The 17,565-nt window shown below is 40.2% G+C and overlaps 1 protein-coding gene across 3 annotated transcripts in view; it reads right to left on the bottom strand.

Moving 5' to 3' along the window:
* clmpb (CXADR like membrane protein b) overlaps positions 1 to 17,565 on the bottom strand; it is a 91,562-nt gene that overhangs the window by 13,108 nt on the left and 60,889 nt on the right. For all 3 annotated transcript variants that reach the window (XM_080888146.1, XM_080888147.1, XM_080888148.1), the window contains exons 2-4: positions 13,116 to 13,267; positions 6,676 to 6,880; positions 3,607 to 3,774 (exon numbers count right to left, since the gene is read on the bottom strand). In XM_080888146.1, the coding sequence (XP_080744272.1) occupies positions 3,607 to 3,774; positions 6,676 to 6,880; positions 13,116 to 13,267 (525 nt within the window). The remainder of the gene's footprint in view (positions 1 to 3,606; positions 3,775 to 6,675; positions 6,881 to 13,115; positions 13,268 to 17,565) is intronic.

Genomic DNA, 17,565 nt, shown 5'->3' with positions numbered 1-17,565 from the left:
ATGCTAAAAACACAACAGCCTTAATAAAAGTAGAGCAGTTTGAGCCCTAAATCACTTAAAGACCAGATAGTCTGATTTAAGAATGCAAAATTCTAGAACAGCCAATATGGAAACTCTTGATATGAGTTTTATCTTATTAAATGAAAAGAAATCACGCTATGTATTTTGCACTACATTACACTAAACAATTTATTGTATAAGTAAATAAAGTGTAGGTTAGGTCACTCCTGTGAAAAGATGCATACAAACTGATGAATCACAAAAGATAGAACGTCAACTTACAGTATGCCTTTTCATATTATATGCTTGCTTATCTTCATTTTCTAACAGTAGATGGGAACTTATGCAGTAAAGCAATGGCTTACAACACAGTGGACTGTGCAGTGGACTAATGCATACATTTAAAGCCTGACAGCAGCTGGTATATACACAGCTACAACAGTCTACAAAGGTTGTTTTCTGTTCACCAAAGCAAATATGATTGAAGAGATTTTTTTACTTCCCCAAAAAGCAAATAAAGAGATTAAACAAGGATTTATTGAACAATGGTTTATGCACTTGAATTAGGAAGGATAAGAAAAGTGACTCTATTGACTGCAATCTGCAATCTACTGACATCTAATGGTGAGATTTTACACACTGTAACTTTAATGATACTTGAAAATAGGCCAGGAACTGCACTCCTTGGTCTGACCCTGTTCAGTCAGCACACACAGTCTGTGTAATATGTGAATAATAATAAATATGACTTTTCCTCTTTTCCATAAAAAGTTCCCAGTAGGGTTTTTGACCTTTGGCACCATGGAGCTGTGGGCTTTAAAAAAAAAAGTCTTCCACACTGTACCCTGTAATTACTGTACTTCTAATTTCTGAAAAAATACTCTAAAGCATCTTCTAATACTTCAAAATCTATTTGGGTGATTTGGACACGACAATGATTAACTGAAGTATAAAAGTATGCGCTCCAAGGTTCATGTTGGGGCCTTTGGGGTCAGGAGCAAATTAGATTTAGTCCCTCCGAAGGTCAAACTTAGCATCAGAATGGTGCGAAGGAAAGGTGATTGAAGTGACTTTGAACTTGGCATGGCTACGGGTGCAAAATGGTTTGATCTGAGTATTTCTGAAACTGCTGATCTACTGGGTGGGAATTTCCCACACGACCATCTCTGGAGGTGAAGGACAAAAGAAGAAGTAGCAAGCCTGAAAAAACACATCTAAGAGAGTCTTTACTGGACTGTGTGCACATAGATAAAATACAGATTTTCAGCCTGGTAACCTCAATTACCTTTTTATGCCTTAACCTGCATAATTTGTGTCAACTGCATTAACCCTTTTAAGCATGAATTATGACAACCTCAATCTGGATTTTTTTCTTAAGTATTTTTATTCATCTTTAGGCATGAAAAAAAGATTTTTGAACTTCATTTTTTTTAAACATGCACTTTTCAAAGAGTTTTTTACATGTCCACTTAGGTGGACAACATACATTTTGAGTGGGTGGCACGGTATGGAGTGACACATCAGTGTCCAATGTAGTGGTTTATGTGCAAGTATACCATCAGCAATGTGTTTTTTTGTACTATGATACATCAGTACTCTGCATACTGCAACAGAGCACTGATTTTTCCTGTCATTTAACATTGACTGTGTTTGGAGTGCAATATAAGATTTTCCATTTATATTATGTTCCATACTTAACCTTTTCCGAGACTTAGGCAGGATGTTAAGCAGGATCATGGCATCACATAGGTGTTAAAAATACACAGTGGCTGATTTTCATGTAAACAAATAAAAAAACATTCTGATGAAGAGCCACTAAAGGAAGTTTTTGGAGTAACCCTCAGCAGTAATTTGGACATGAAATAGTTAGTAGACATGTTATTAACCCTATGAGGAAATCTTTAAGTCTACTGAGGTACAGAGCCATAATTTAAACTACAGGAAACAGTTTTATTCAAATACAGTTTATTGTCAAAATGTTCTGGTGCTGATCGGTGACTGCCTTTGTACAACTTACCCATCATAAAGTGACCAAAATATTGTGGAACCAGTTCATAGTGTTTAATTGCTTGTGTGTTGGAATATATTAAACACGAAAACCAGGAGCTGCAGAAACCCAGTAATGCTGAAGACACATGTAAGGAATTTATCTTGGTTTCATGATGCAAAAAGGGAGTTACAGTCACATATGATCAAAGAATTCAGGTGAAGAAGTAAAACTAGCAACACATTTATGTAACAACGGCATAACTGTGAAGACCATGTAGACCAATTTCTAATTTCCACAAACAAAGTTCATTCCTTCAGACTTGAAAATGTTGAAGTAGAATCATGATAAACACTTCTCTCCACACTTGTCACCTTGGTAAATCAAGGCAAGCCTTGAAAGCCCCTAGAGTCTCATATTTCAGTCCCAACACTCATTTAGCAGAGCACAAAGAGAGTTTCTGGGAAACGTTATCAGAGGCATAGATCTGTGTGGGCAGTATAGGGGTGTGAGTCTGAAGCTGAATGCGATTAGATTAAATGTTCTTGATGGCTTATGCTTAAAGGCATGAAGACTGTTGCTGAATGTTGACCTCTTGTTGGCTCCACAACATCAGTGAGCTGCACAGATTTTACCTACACTACTAAAATTTACTTACTCCAACTGAATCACAAACTTTTTGGATGCCTGTGTCACATTGCAAGCCATTAAAAATTAACCAAAAGACCAATATTGATGGTAACAGAGGAGAGAAAACAGAGATTGGCACCCTGACGTTGTTTCTCCTGGTTTAGAGAATGCACAATAGGGGGGAGGTGCCCTGCTATTAGCTTTTCTGTTACAACCCATCCCTGTTCTTATTTAGAGGCAGATATGCCTGGTTATGATTCAAGAGGAATGCCAGAATCCACACCATGTGAGTGAAGTATGCCTCAAGGCTACTGCGGAGCCAGTGCCTTTTTGGTACAGAATATAGTCTGAGCTGCCAATCCAGTTCTGCCTATTACATTTGATTTTCTCCACTTTACACACAAACAGTCACACTGACTTCGTGCATGTAGGTATTCACTTGAGCCAGGCTGACATTTCAATGTCACAGAAATATTCATCAGATCACAGCATCAGCTCTTGTGTTTATATAAGTCATCCCAATAGAATACAACTAGAAATCACAAGGCTGTGTTCTGTTTGATTTTCTGGAAAAAAAATAAAAAACTAGTACACATTATGTGGTCCTGGGTTTACTGTTCAAATTTGGAGAGAGAGGCGAACTAAAGATAATAGAGGCATGAAGAATCAGCGGATTAACTGGGACAGCCTGAGCCCATCAAAGTGCCCTTGAGCAAAGTGCTGCAAGTGTTAATTATTCCAGTGAAGCAGCTCAAGGAGCAGCAGTAGACAATATAGCTGGCACTGGCAAATTTAGGTGTCAGTGTTTGCAAATGTATGAATGTGAAAATGGGAAGAGGTGAAGGGAAGATGACGCGCTCAGCACAACTTGCCTTCGACAAGCAGCCTATGAAAATCACTAATATGAAAATGAATCTTCGTGGCATTCCTCTGCAGAGGGGTCGAATAGTGAATCAGCATGTAAGCGTAGTGCCGATTATTTTTCTTACCTATCAGCGCCAGGTTTGGCAGTTTTCCCAGGCTCTTGCCTTTGTCCAGCACTCGCTCCCACTTGTAGCTAATGGGGTCTGAACCATCGCTGGATTTGCAGCTCAGCTTGACATCACTGCCCTCTTGGAGCTTGCCATCCATCCGGCATCTCGGCTTGGAAGGCTTGACTGCAAGAAAACAAAAGAATCAAAAAATGCTTGAATCAATATTTGCAACAAAACTTCTTATCACAGTTAAACATAAAGTGTATAAAAGACTCACAGTGTTTAACAAATTTACTAAACCACATGCCATAAAAACAAGAACACACTAAACCTGTCATCTTTCAAAAACTTGTTTAAAGCTAAGACGCATATAACAAACTGAATTCATGTTTTTAAATCCAAATCTCAGCCAGCACACTGGACTTCTCCAAGAAGTTCAGAAATAAATCAATCACTACAATTAATGTTTCTGTTCACGAATGTAAGTAAAAGACTGTAAATTAGCATCTCAACCAAAGGAAATAATGTGCTTTATTTTATTCTGCTTTTTCATAAGTAAAACAGTGAATCTTAAAAATCATGGATAACAACATAAAATATATTTAGCAATAAAAATGTCAATTAAACAGCTTTCACATGCATACAACCATTACAGGAACATCAATAATTATTTTACAATTACATTGCTGCTAATTTAGGGCAGTTGTGACATAAACCTTACACTGCATGGTGGTCTAGTGAATTTGTTAAGCAGCATATATATTAATACAATAATTAAGCAAAAATAAATGCGTTCACCGAAATGATTAATTTTTAATATGTGCATATAATGTAGTCATCAATTTGCCAGTGACGCATGCATTAAAATATGGTTTCCATTACTACTCTGCAGAAAATCGTGGCCTACGTGTATCATGTGGGCTTGCCACAACATTTCCTATGCCAATTATAGGAACTTTGCATTTCATAAAATGAATCTTTATTTTGAAAGGGAAGGGCTGACATTTTTTATTTTGAATGCTGAATATTGAGTTATGTTTGAAATAGACTTCTTTGAACATAACATCTACTGAAGCGGGAGTTATTTTATAATGTGAAACTGTCCACCACCTGTGTTTATCGCCCCAGACTAAAGCACTACATTCAAATGAAAAGCAAGAAATAAAATGTAGATAATAACATAGCTTGTTAGGCTGCATAAAGCTGAAATATTTGACGTAGATTGTAAACTTTATTTGATGTGTTCTATCAGTATTTTTTATTGGTGCAACTGTTTGAGGGATGTTCAGTTACCTTGCCATCACAGTCATTTCTGGTAACACAAATTGAAGAAAAAAGCAACATCCTCCCGTAGAGAATGGATCAATTCAACCCCAAGGCTGGCTGTGAATACTTATGGTAATATGTTCTCATGTCAAAGGTTTTGGTCATAGTCTATTAGCTAAAGGCTTAATACAGTATAGCTAGAATCTGCTGAGCCCTGCTCTGTTGGATACATGCTGAAAGGCACTGCTACACTTTAAAAGCATGAAAATAGCATACTGTTTCCCCCTCCCGAGTGACATATTTTTAAATCAGTGGTGAGCTAAATTTAAATATCTATTTTTTATTTTTGTCACGCTGACATATTTCCAATGCTGACTTTTGTGTTTGGCTTAGGATGCTTGTCAGTGAAGTTGCAGCAGTAGTAACTGCGAAATGCTAACATGCAGTGAATTAACAGTAGCCAGTGGAGAGAAAAAAAAATATCAGATAGCTTATGTGCATTTCTCCTTTTGTTTGTCTTTCTTTTCTCGACACCCTGCAGGCAGTATTCTGCTCACAGACTTTGTAAAGAATATAATGAGAGAAGCTGATCAGGGAGCATTGATGCATTCGTCTGTGCGTCTCTGAGCTCTGTCGGGGTCGGTTAAGCCAAACTGCAGAAGGAGCAGTTGGACGGCGTAACCTCAGCTCATAACCCCAATACTAATAAACGCAACATATACACATTTAAAATCTTCACATGCAAATCCACACGCTCATTCAGGCGTGATTGTGCAAGCTTGCACAGAAACATACCCGACCACTGGAGAAGCGCACAAACTATGGCACACACACACGCCGTCTCATGCCAAGCCAGCTACCAGCTCAGCTGCCAAGCCATTATCTTAGCGTAGGGAGCGCGAGAAAAAAATGCAAATGTTCGCCTCTCTCAAAATCGAAAGTGTCACTGGGAAGCTGAGGGCAATTTGTAAAATTCGAGGCACTAACTCACTGAAATGTCTTTATGGAAGAGAGAGGGGAGTGAGAGCGAAAGGATTAACAGACTGTTCCATTAGAAAACCAATAACCACGGGTTGAACTAATCTCCCATGATGTTTTAATAAATCGCATGCTTTTTTGACATTGAGAACGATCTCACTCCTCCCGCCGGACTTTGTGGCCAGCTATTGCAGCTGTCTGTCCTTCATAGTTGTTCAGCTATTTCTGATATGCAGACAGAGAAGCGCATTACCACTGAGGTAGTTGTATTGTTGAGTCATTTATAGCCATCTGCATAATGTGCAAATTAGAACAACACGCTTCCCGTACCAAAATGGGATTTTCTGTATTTATAAGATCTAAGAGTCACTTGGGCAATTAATATTTCTAAGTAGCTTATCTGTACTTAAACTGATGTAAGCTAACTTTTTAACATGATGAACATCAAACTGGTCTGTTGTCTTGTACTGTATATGTCATAGAGGACACGAGTACATTAGAATCTAGCTTGAAATTTGCCCATGTAATGCAGTCTCTAACTCAATCATTTCTGTGCCCTGCCAAACCTACTTGCATGTTTCTGGTCTCACCTCATCAACAAACCAATCCAAATGGACCCAAACAGCACGAACAAAATCAAATCACACTGTCTGAATCAAATTGAATCATTAGATCAGTCAGCATGACAGAGGAAATGTGCCAGGCTAATGATCCAGTGATTAGGTCTGTGTGTGTAAGAAGTGTGTGTATGTGTGTTTGTGTATGAGGATTTTCCATGTACAAATGAATTTCTTCATAACCCAATGGTATGCGCACGTGCATTGATGTATCCACACTTACCCAATACAATGAGGTTGACTTGGCTCCAGTGGTACTTTCCCCCACTCTTGACTTTACAGTAGTACTCCCCCGTGTCGCTCAGCAGCAGGTCACTGATGAGTAGGGAGGCGTCTCCACCCAGGTACTCCCCAGCAAAGGACAGATGGTTGGGCTCAGTATCCATGGGGTCGCTGATGTACACGTTTCCCCCAAAGAAGGTAATAATCTAGATGTGGAGAAAGAAAAGATAATCAAGGATTTAGTTCAGACCAGAGACTGTTGTCTGAAATGAAATTCTTGCACAAGTGAAAAAACCCCTGATGTATTACAGCGAGGGATTGACTGATTCATAATTGCTCCGGTTCTACTTATCTTGATTCTATCTTTCTTTTGAAGGAATTCTCCCATTTCTTCCTGGACCTGGTACTAACATTTTAGCAGCTGGTGATGTCATTTCTTAACTGATTTATGCAAGTAATTCCCCAAATAAGATTTTCATCTCTTAACAGCACATTTGGTTCGCTTAATTCCTATGTCCCAACAGTATTACCCTTGATATATTTCACTGGTAGGCTGCCATTTACATTTTAAATAACATGGCTCTAATGGCTGTGTATGCTCAGTTAAGACAGTTCCACGTAGTTCCTCTCTGGAGGCACAGTCTTGAGAAAAACAGAATACCAGCACTCATGGGTAACATTGTTAACAATCACTTTTTAATTAACACTTGGGAAATAATATTTTACAAATGAATGCATTTGCTGGAATGCCAGTATCCTGCCAGTGTTCATTTAGCTGATTATCTGTGAGTGTTGTTATCTCTTTATGGTGTTTCCACAAATAAAGCTGTCAAATGAAAAAGAAAAACCCCCCACAACACCCTCCCAAACAATTCTATTTTATTATTCTGGCCCTAAGATAAAAGATTAAAGTGCACACAGTGGCACTAAAAGTGATGTCACCAGAAAACAACTTCAGAAACAGCAAAGTACATAATATCATACAGATGATACAAAATGGCTATAGAATGACACGTTTGTAACTCCCCTTTTCAAAGGATATACAAATAAAACTGAAAAGAAAAATGTAAAAAAAAAATAATGGAAAAGGTAAAAATCAGCTTTTAGGCCATTTTAGTCAGATTATGATCAGGCTTGGCTTCAAACACCATAATTCTCAATGATTAGTCCCTTTTAAATGAAATGGTTCTTATATAGTGCTTTTCTACTCTACTTGAGCACACAAAGCGCTTTATACAGCATACCTCATTCAGCCACTCACACCAGCACTTTCTTTTATGCTTTAGTACTTTCATTCACACACATTCACACTCCAATGGCTGCATTGGAGAGCAACATGGAGTTAGTATCTTGCCCAAAGATCTTTGGCATGCAGACTGGAGCTGCCGGTTCTCAAATGGCCAACCTTCTGATTAGTAGATGACCTGCTCTACTTCTTGAGCTAAGGTAGAAAGGTAAATCCCCTCAGAAAAAATGCTTGCGAGTCACACAGCTTCACTCACCACCCCCACTACCAGTATCACATAAACCAGTGAGTTTGTGTATGCTACTGCCACTGTAATCATAGAAACATTTGGTTATAAGCTCAAGAATATGTGCAGAGCGTGCCTGTGGAGGAAGCCCAGAAGGATATTGGCTATTACAGTTGGCTATCAGAGCTGGAGATAGGCATCATCACAGAGATCAGATATCCATAACAGGATAACAATGTGTTCATAACAGAGCTTCTACAAAGTACCAAACAAAGGCTCATAACACTGGCTATTAGGTTAAAGGGATACACAACCAGAGAGAATAAATGGCTTGTTCTCCAAAGACCTATCCAAGGTGTTTTCCCAGCTGCAACCATAACACCTTGGATAGGCAACAATGGGACAAGGACGGATCTCACCACAGCTGAGACTGAGTAAGAGCAAGGATGTGGTGTCATAAAGCCTCCAACTCCAAGTGGCTGGTGGACCTAAGAGCAGACCACAGCAACCTCTCAGAACAAAATCAATGACAAAGGTCAACAAAATAGCTGGGCAGTACCAGTACCTCACACGACTCATGCCTGTTAGTTTAAGAAGCTTACAGCACTCCAGAACACGTGGCAGCATAAATAACTGGGGTGCTAACAACAGGTGCTAACATAGGGCAGGACAATCCTGATCACAAAGGTTTTGTGCCCCATAAGGGCACAAAGCTGTTGAGCTCCTAGCTGATTACCTGCTTCTCTGCAACATGAAAGCTCAGGTGTCATAGCAACCGAGATTAGTTAGTTAATTAGTTTATTAAGATCCCCATTAGCTCCTGCAATAGCAGTTTTTTCTAACAGAAAAACTTTTACATAAATAAAACATGTGCTACATGAAAGACCATAAGATGTAGTTACTAGTCATCACATAAGCAAATCTCATAAAGTCATTGGAAACAACAGAGCACCAGCTACTTGACACGGCAGAACACCAGGACTCCAAGACCAGGCAGATCAACCTGAGCACCCGCTGTTCTGACTACAAGAAAGAGTATGAACCGGCACCCCACACTTACACAGTGGAGTGCTGGACTCAACACACTGATAACCTTAATCGGAAATTCCTTGTAGGTACGCAAAAAGATGTTGTTGTTAGAGCCTGCGACATAATCTGTTTGATTCTCCCTTTTTTCCCTTCTATTTACCACCAAGGTTCATTGATGTTTGCAGACACCGGGTGTTCAAAGGAAAAAAATGAGCTAATTTGAAGTTTGTAGCATCTGTAAACCTGCACCAGAAAGCTTTCATTTTCTCTTCCCTGGCTGTTTACAGTTTGTCTTTGTTTATTTCTAGCCTTTCCTTGTGTGTCTTTTGCTCTCTCACGCTCTTGCTTTATCCACACACACAAACAGAAACAAACACAGCTGTCACAGTGGCCTATTACTCAGGGCAAGTGAGAGCCTGCAGATGGGGACCGCTAAATGCTGGTGCCACAGCGCATCAGTGCCTAAGAAGCAGGGGCACCTGCTGTGATCACAGGTGATGACTGGCCATTTACACACACACGTATATACCCAAACCTACTCACAAACTTGCCATTTACCAAACATGTGGCACACCATGAATGCAAACAGAAACATATCACTGTGCCACAGCTACACACAGAAAGTAACCGGGCTCTAACACCAAAACAAAAAAGGGCATACCTGTACCTGTCCTGTGGGCATGCAACTGTTGCCTTCATGAAATCAGAACATTAATTACTCACAAACCAAACTACATGTGTATATGTGTTTTTGCTTCTGGTAATGTCTGTACGGTCTGTTAGTGAATTGTTCTATTAAGGCAAGGTGTTTTGTTGATTCAGTAAAATACTGTACACAAATAATTAAGTGTCTCTGCTTTTTCACACAGGTCATGAAATGATGATAATGATGACAAAATGCAACCCCAAACCATGAAAAAGCTTCTTCTGCTTTACAGATGGCTGTAGACGCTCACTCTTGTACTGTTCTCCTGACTTTCCCCATGCTTACTGTGGACAGTTTGAAGCAAACATTGACATGCTTCAGTCTTTTCTCCTTGTTTCCCTTCAAATGACTTAATGACAGCTACTCGTCCAGTTTCCTCAAATGTTTTTAAGGCAATTCTGTACATGATGAGGAGATTTGGAAAGCTTTCAGCTAATAAAGCTTTGGGAATCACCCTGTTGGTGCAAAAATACAGTTTGGCAGAATTTCTGCATGTGAATGTCGCGCACTTTTCATAGGTTTAAGTATATAAATGGAAACAAATGATGTGTTTTTAGTTTCTTTGCTAAGTTGTCTGTTATGTGCAGATGCAACATTCTTGAGTCAGGCGCCTGTTTTATGCTTAACAAACAAAAAGCATAATTCTGAAAAAGGTACAAGGACTGGACTGAAAATGACTGAAACATGTCCAAAGAAAAACTTTGACCTTCAGAAGGCCTGGAGAAAGTCTGGCTCCTTGGAAGCAAACTATAAAGACATGAGGGGTGGCTCAAAACTTTTGCACAGCACAATATAGAATTTTTTATATCACATCATTTTATCAAAAACATTAACACAGTAGAATTGCTGCTCTGATCAAAGCAGCTTGTTAAAGATTACTGGAAGCAGATTATATGAACAGTGTGGCTAACATTCAAATATTTAAGCTGTTCGGTTTTTAAAGTGTTTTCCATAAATAATTTTATAGTCAATGAAGAATACACAGAGGAAACAAATATACAACAATGACTCTGTCATTTTACTCTACTACTAATATATTTATCATCTCTGTGGACGATAATTGTCCTCGCAATAATGCCAGTTCAATATCTTCAGTTTTACATGCTGAAGGGCAGCAATTATGCATAGCAAATAGCAACAACACACAATATGCACTAACTAATGTGGCACTGTGGCAGGAGCAATTTCCCAAGAAAGGATGGAAATGAAATTAATAACTTCATCTTTATTAACCATCGCTGGTCTTTGCTGAAACTACACTATGATAGGCTATAAAATGCCGTCTTTGAGTAACTCTCATCATCTAAGACCAACACAGCTGAGAACAGTGAGAGAAGGGCAGTTTTTTTTGTTTTTACTCTTCATCTGACTAAATGGAGTTGAATTTTGTGCCCCTCTGTGTCTTAAACACATGTAGCCTGTACATTTGCTAACAGAGGCTAAATGTTGACAAGATGCTCTTTCCATCTCAACACGGCCTTGGAGCAGAACAAAAGAATGATTTATTCATTCGGCTACAGGCGTAGTCTCTTTCCTAATCAAATTTTCAAACGTTTGATTTTAATTAATGGTGCCTTCAATGTTATCCTCCCGTTAAATATTCATCGCAATGTGGCAGCCCCAGTCTGAATAATCAAAGTGTAAGCCACCAGTTTCCCCCTTTCTTTCATTCCTAGCCCCGCCGCTTCCCTTCCACACTTTGCTATTCATTCCTTTCTCTGTGCCAACGCAAGAGCGCATGAAGAAATGGGTTCAGAAGAAAATGGAAGTCCCTTCCTTCCAACAGAACGCTGTTGAGATGTTTTGCTCTCTCGCGCTCTCTTATGAGATTCTAAGCTCAATTTGAGTGAAAAAAATGGCGGTTTTTCAAACACCAGTGAAATTATACCAGAATGTTATCAAAGGCTTTAAAAAACAAAACCAAATTAGCCGTTTAAAGATTTCAGTTATCCTCCTGGTACAGGCTGATAGACTTTATGAAGCCAGAATTAGAATATTTTATTGTGCCAACTAAAACTTTAAAATACAAACAAGGGGAATTTTTTTTTATAAATGCTGTAATTCCTTTACAGTTAATGCAATACTTTTTGTAAAGCTGAAACTGCACTTAAAGCACACCTTGACTGCTTGATTTAAAATTCAGTGTGACTGCACACAAAGGGGGAAAAAAACTTAAACCTTTAAAAACTTTAAAATGAAGGAATTTCTTTATTTCGTTTAACAGATGTTTTCCTTTTTTAAAGCATTGAATTTTACTATTTCCAGAAAAAGCCTATACACTTCTGCAAAAACAAAAAAACAAAACAAGAAAAGAAGCACAAAACTAAGTACTTTATGTCCTTGCCCCAAAACATTTGGACATATTTGCCAGAATGTCTTTGTACCCACAGTGTACGATTATTGCATTTACCTGACTGCTGATTTTGACTACTTTTCAGAGAGTTCTCATGTATGATCTGTTTTGAGACCGTTTCCTGTCAACCTTGCCAATTCTGCTTGCGTCCCTGAATGCCTGATTGCACGTGAGCCCTTGTATGTTTATTAAATAGTAGATTTGAACCTGATTCTGTTGTTTGGTCTAATTTCTGATTTCAATTCCTTTTGGGGTGGAAGGTTGCTGCAGCTGTAATCTTCAATTGCCTCTATAATTACATATTTTACAAAACTAAGATGAATTTGTCAGCTTGATAGTAATGAAAAGGTCATTAGGTTTGTTTTTTATTTCCACTTGTTACAGTGTTTATCTCCCACTAGTTAAAAAAGTTAAAAGTAAAAGTGCCAAGGTTAGAAATATATAATGTGTTGGTGAACACAATTGCTCCTTTGTGAATGCCACTGAAAGTTGAAGTGCCTTAGTAATTTTGGGATTGTGTTAATGTGCAACTATTATAGGTCCTGCTGGAAATCAGCGAGCGTAACCCAAATGGAGAAAAGCTAAAATGTTTTTTTTGTGTGTGTGAAAAAGGGAAGTGGAAAGAGAGGAAGAAAAGAAAAACTATGCAAGGCATATACAGTCTATACATATACCTCACATGTTGTTCTTCTGGTTTTTAGCCTAAATGTCACTGTCATTGCCATTTCATCCCAGTAAAGGTCAGTCTTGGTGTTGCAATAACTTTGCAGCAACTACTAAATATTACCCAAGTCATGGCAGAGTAAGACGGCAGGGACTTTTAACAATTCAGATGCTTCTAAACTGTATTAAATGCAGGGAAAAAAGGAATACAATCTTACCACTTTCTGTGGGGAGTTTGGTTTCTGCAGTAGCCACTCAATGTCAAGAGGGACGGATGATGAGAACTGGTGGTGGCATGGCAAGGTGGCATTGTCCCCAACGACCTTTTTCATCTCTGTCTGGGCCCCCACTGACAGAAGGCTAACTAGAACTGAGGGAGAACAAGAGAAAGAGAGAGAGAGAGAGAAAAAAAACTTGAGACAGAGGTAGAGACATGTCAGACGGGGTCACTAGCTCGATCTAAGCTTGAGGCAAGAGACAGATGCTGTGGACAGGAAGCGAAACCACAATGATAGAGGAAACCAGGTGCGAGGATACATCCAAATATTGAAGGGAGACAGAACAGATGGATTCTGTTCAGAGGGAATAAAGTTTGATTGAGGAGTTGAAGGAAAAATACTAAAAAAAAGCTATTCACAGCTGCAGTTTGGGGGAATTATGGATGGGTACTGTGCCGACACATCTGACACATGGACAATTCTGCCAGAAAACCCCGAAAAGATACAATTAATGAGTCACTTCCATTGCAAAAAAGTCCAAAAGCTATCCCAGGCCACCTTCCCATTAACAGTGAATGTCAGTATGGAAAGTCCCAACCGCACAGAAAACGCACATACCAAAAACTCCCACTGTCGACTCAGTTAAGACCGACAGTCGCAGTAAAAGGTAGCAGTAATTGCGAGCGTGTGCACAAGTGAGTGACTCTGGGCACTGGCCAGACTAGTGTGGCCTGCGTATCAGTGGGGGAGCAGCAGGGCTAATTTATTGGAGGATGCTGGACAGCCTAGAGGGCTTGAATGGAATTAGCCAGAGGCGTCACAGGGGATGCTGGGAAAGTGAAACTGTGGATAGTGTTTGTGCGTGCTCGCGTTCGTGCATGTGCTGGACTGTGTGTGTCAAGAAGCAGTGGTGCAATGGTGAGATATGTTTAGAAAGACTGCAGAGCTTGACTGTGCTTACGCACTCACGTGTGACGTACAGTTTTGGCCCTGCTATATTCATCTTAACTACCTGCCTTTAATTTAAGTGTGCTGTGCTGAATAATCATATAGCTCCAGGGGAATTTGACTGCTTGGAATTAAAGTTATCCTGCCTAACAGATGCTCATTTGAAGTGAAATGTTCAGACTGTGTAAATATTGTTGCTCCTATTCATTATCATGCCACCTTACTAGACACTCAACATGGCCTGCTGTTTGAACAGAATAAATAAACGTAGTGTGGGACACACATCTGAATGAAAGCTGTGCACTTTGTTTTGTCTGTTATGCTGATACTGACTGACAGAATAGTTTTGTGTTTAGAATATAACCTCATATACGTTCCACGGGAAGCCATGTGAATGCATCAGCGCTTACTGGGCGCCTGTCCACTTGTGAACCGGTTCACCCTCATAGGAGCTAACGCCCTATCCCATAAGTGATCTCAGGGCCAATGAAAATGTCAGCTCAGTGCTGTGAAACGGGTGACTCAGTGCTGATACAGCACACAAAGAGATGAAGAGTAACCTCACAGAAACTAATTCTCCTTAAAGAGCTTCATCCTTGCTGAGATGACGTCATCTGCTTGAGTTCAGTTGCTCTTCAAGTTTTGATTAAAGGTTGTGCGCATCGGCGGCGGTGTTAAGAAACCCCCCCCGATGGGGAAGTGATTAACACTGAACATCTTGGGAGGATGCAGTGCTTTCCTAACGAAACCATGGGTTCAGGCGTTCACAGAGGCAGCACAAAGAGGGACAACACAGTTTTAAGCTAGAGGCTTTTATGCTGTGGTTTGTGTACAGATTATTCCTAATTTTTTTGATTTTTTTCTGAGACTTGTGCCACAATTCCTAGGTGTGTATTGTAGCTTCTCTGTTCCATGTTTTAATGGCCAGAGAGACATGTATATTAACGGATCTAGGACCTTTCTGTGTTTATAAAAAGACTAGAAAGTACTTGCTCCTCTTTCCTCCAATAAACCAAAGACATGCTTATTTGGTTAACTGGTGATTTCAAATTTTGGTAGTCTCAGTTTGATAGCCCGTCACTTTTTCACGCCTTTAGCTGACGTCAGCCAGGTTATGCTTCACTCCTGACCACCCTAAGTAGGGAAAGAAGTTAAGAAAAAGATGAATGAGAGGCTGGATAGAAAGTAACCTCCAAAGCCACTTTATATGCAAACCCAAGCGTTTAGCAGAAGTTAGTCTTTCCACTTTTTCTCCAGTGAAAAAACACAAAGAAAGGTACAAGACCACATATGACACAACTTTTTCCTAAGATAGATTCATGCCTGTTGCTAAAGGGCTTCACTGGGGTTCTTGGTTAGGTTTGTTTTGCTCTGAGAAGCTGATGCTCTAGTGTGCCATCCAGTGGCAATAAAAGCTTGTGCACAGTGTGAATCCTCAACATTATGTCTTGATTTTCCGAGTCCCACATTCTAAACTTAAGATTTGGGCTACTCGTTGCCAGTTAAATGTAAAGTTTCCAATTGGAATTTGCCATTTGGAGGAACAAAGAGAGGGAATTGAAAGTACTTTGTGGCTGGCTGAGAGCTTCTGTGTCCCTTTGGCACCCGAGGAGCAACAGGACAAATTGCTGAGGTCCTTCTGCTCTGCTTGCCCACCTGCCCAGTTCAAATCATTAGTCAGCAGAAAAGGATGGGCCACCCCTCCTCACAGAGAAGCTTCTGCACCTTAAGGGTATCCCCTTTCATGACTTTTTAATGCAGCATTTTCAGGGGTTATTCATCTTGTTAGCCTCCCTGCTGATATTGCTTTGAATGTCAGAAAAGAGAGTGAGGGCTTTGCAGCATTAGAAAATATTCAAGAGGAAGAAAGTTCAGGCCATGTGTGAATGCACAGCTGGTTGAGCTTGATGGTTCGAGTTAATGCTTGATGGTGGTACAGGGTCTGCTGGGAGACCTGTGCCCACTCCCCTCCTCAGGCTAGCCTCTGTAATCGGTGCTCCCACAGTCATCAGCAGCCTGGGGCTGAACCCGGCACTGTGTAGCTGGCCTGATAAGAGCTTTGTGCTTCCCTCCTCGCCTCCCACCTCATCCTTAACTGCCCACCGCTTCAGCTGTAGGCTCTGTAAATGGAAGAGTTCCCCTGAAAGATAGATAGGGCCAATGTGTCTGAAGAATGAGGGGAATTGCCATCTTTTCCCACACAAAGTACTTTACTTTTCATTAACTGTCTCTAAACTGACCTTCAAAAAAGCGACCTGTGTCAGCTCACTAACGTTGACTTGTGGGTGTTAAATATTCCCTTTATCATCAAACAGTAAAGTTTTCAGTTCCAGGTATTTAATTTATTCCTTAGAAATGAAAAAAAAAGCAAACGCCTAATATTTTTTTTCCATCTGTGACAGAAAATATTTTTCATTTTTAACAGAAAAAATTGGCAGAAAAATCAGACGGGGTTTTTTTGGTCGATATGCAGTCCGTGCTACCCACTTTCCCATTTATTTATGGTCTTGCAGAGGGGCTTTTGTGCTGTGGAATGGATGACACAGTGCTCCCAAAATAAGCTTGCCTTGATGTGAGTTTGAGCTTGCATTTGGTTTGGCCTCATTCACCGTGTGCACAGCTGGGGTGGCTGGACTGCAAGACCCCATCATTTGTGTCAACATCAACACATCAGCTATGAGACACATCAGAATTAATCTCTGTGGCAGATTTGCAAACACTATGGAAATTCTGTTTGGCTTTGGTATGGGCTCGTGACCTTGGGCTTCAATTTGCAGCTAAGGTGACCCAGAAAGAATAATAAAAGAAAAGTGAGCCATATAACCTTCAGCTTCAGTAACATCCCTGGTCACAGCAGCGTGCATGCTTTCACGTGACCTTATAAGATTCCATAGGGGCATGGAAAAGACCATCTAAATAAACACTGTCTTCTTGAGGGGGAGATAAATGTGGTACGGGCTTGCGATATGTTGGCTTGTGCCATATCCCAAAGCATATCCTCTATCCCGCTTTCTCTCTATCTCTCTCTCTCTCTCTCTCATTATGCCTTCTTGTTACAGCTCTGCTTGGTTCAGTTTCGTGCCTCCATTTGTGACTGCGTTCGGTCTTCACCCACAGAAAGAAAGGAAGGAAAGAAGACAATCATAATTAACAAAAGTGGGAGCTAAAAGAGAGGGAGGTTTAGGGAGAGAGATTGTGAGTGCAGGACACATTTGACAAAGAGAGCGAGAGTGAGAGGCTTGGGTGAAATATGGAGGAACCAATTTCTATGAAAAGACCCTAGGGGGAGTTGTGCTCCAGTAAATCCGCCTTACAGAGCCCTGCAATCTCATTATAGTGTAGCCAGTGAGACGGACAGACAGACAAACAAGACAGGCCCGGATCTTTCGCACTGCCCAAAGTCAAGCCCCATATCCCCTCAGTCAGCACATCAGCCTGGCTGGGGCCTTTGCCACGTCCGACGCTTATGACCTCTGGTACTCAAACATGGCACATCAGAAAG

Source organism: Rhamphochromis sp. 'chilingali' (genome assembly GCF_963969265.1).
Source record: "Rhamphochromis sp. 'chilingali' genome assembly, chromosome: 8".
Lineage (NCBI taxonomy): Eukaryota > Metazoa > Chordata > Actinopteri > Cichliformes > Cichlidae > Rhamphochromis > Rhamphochromis sp. 'chilingali'.
This window is presented reverse-complemented; position numbering and strand designations above follow the sequence as displayed.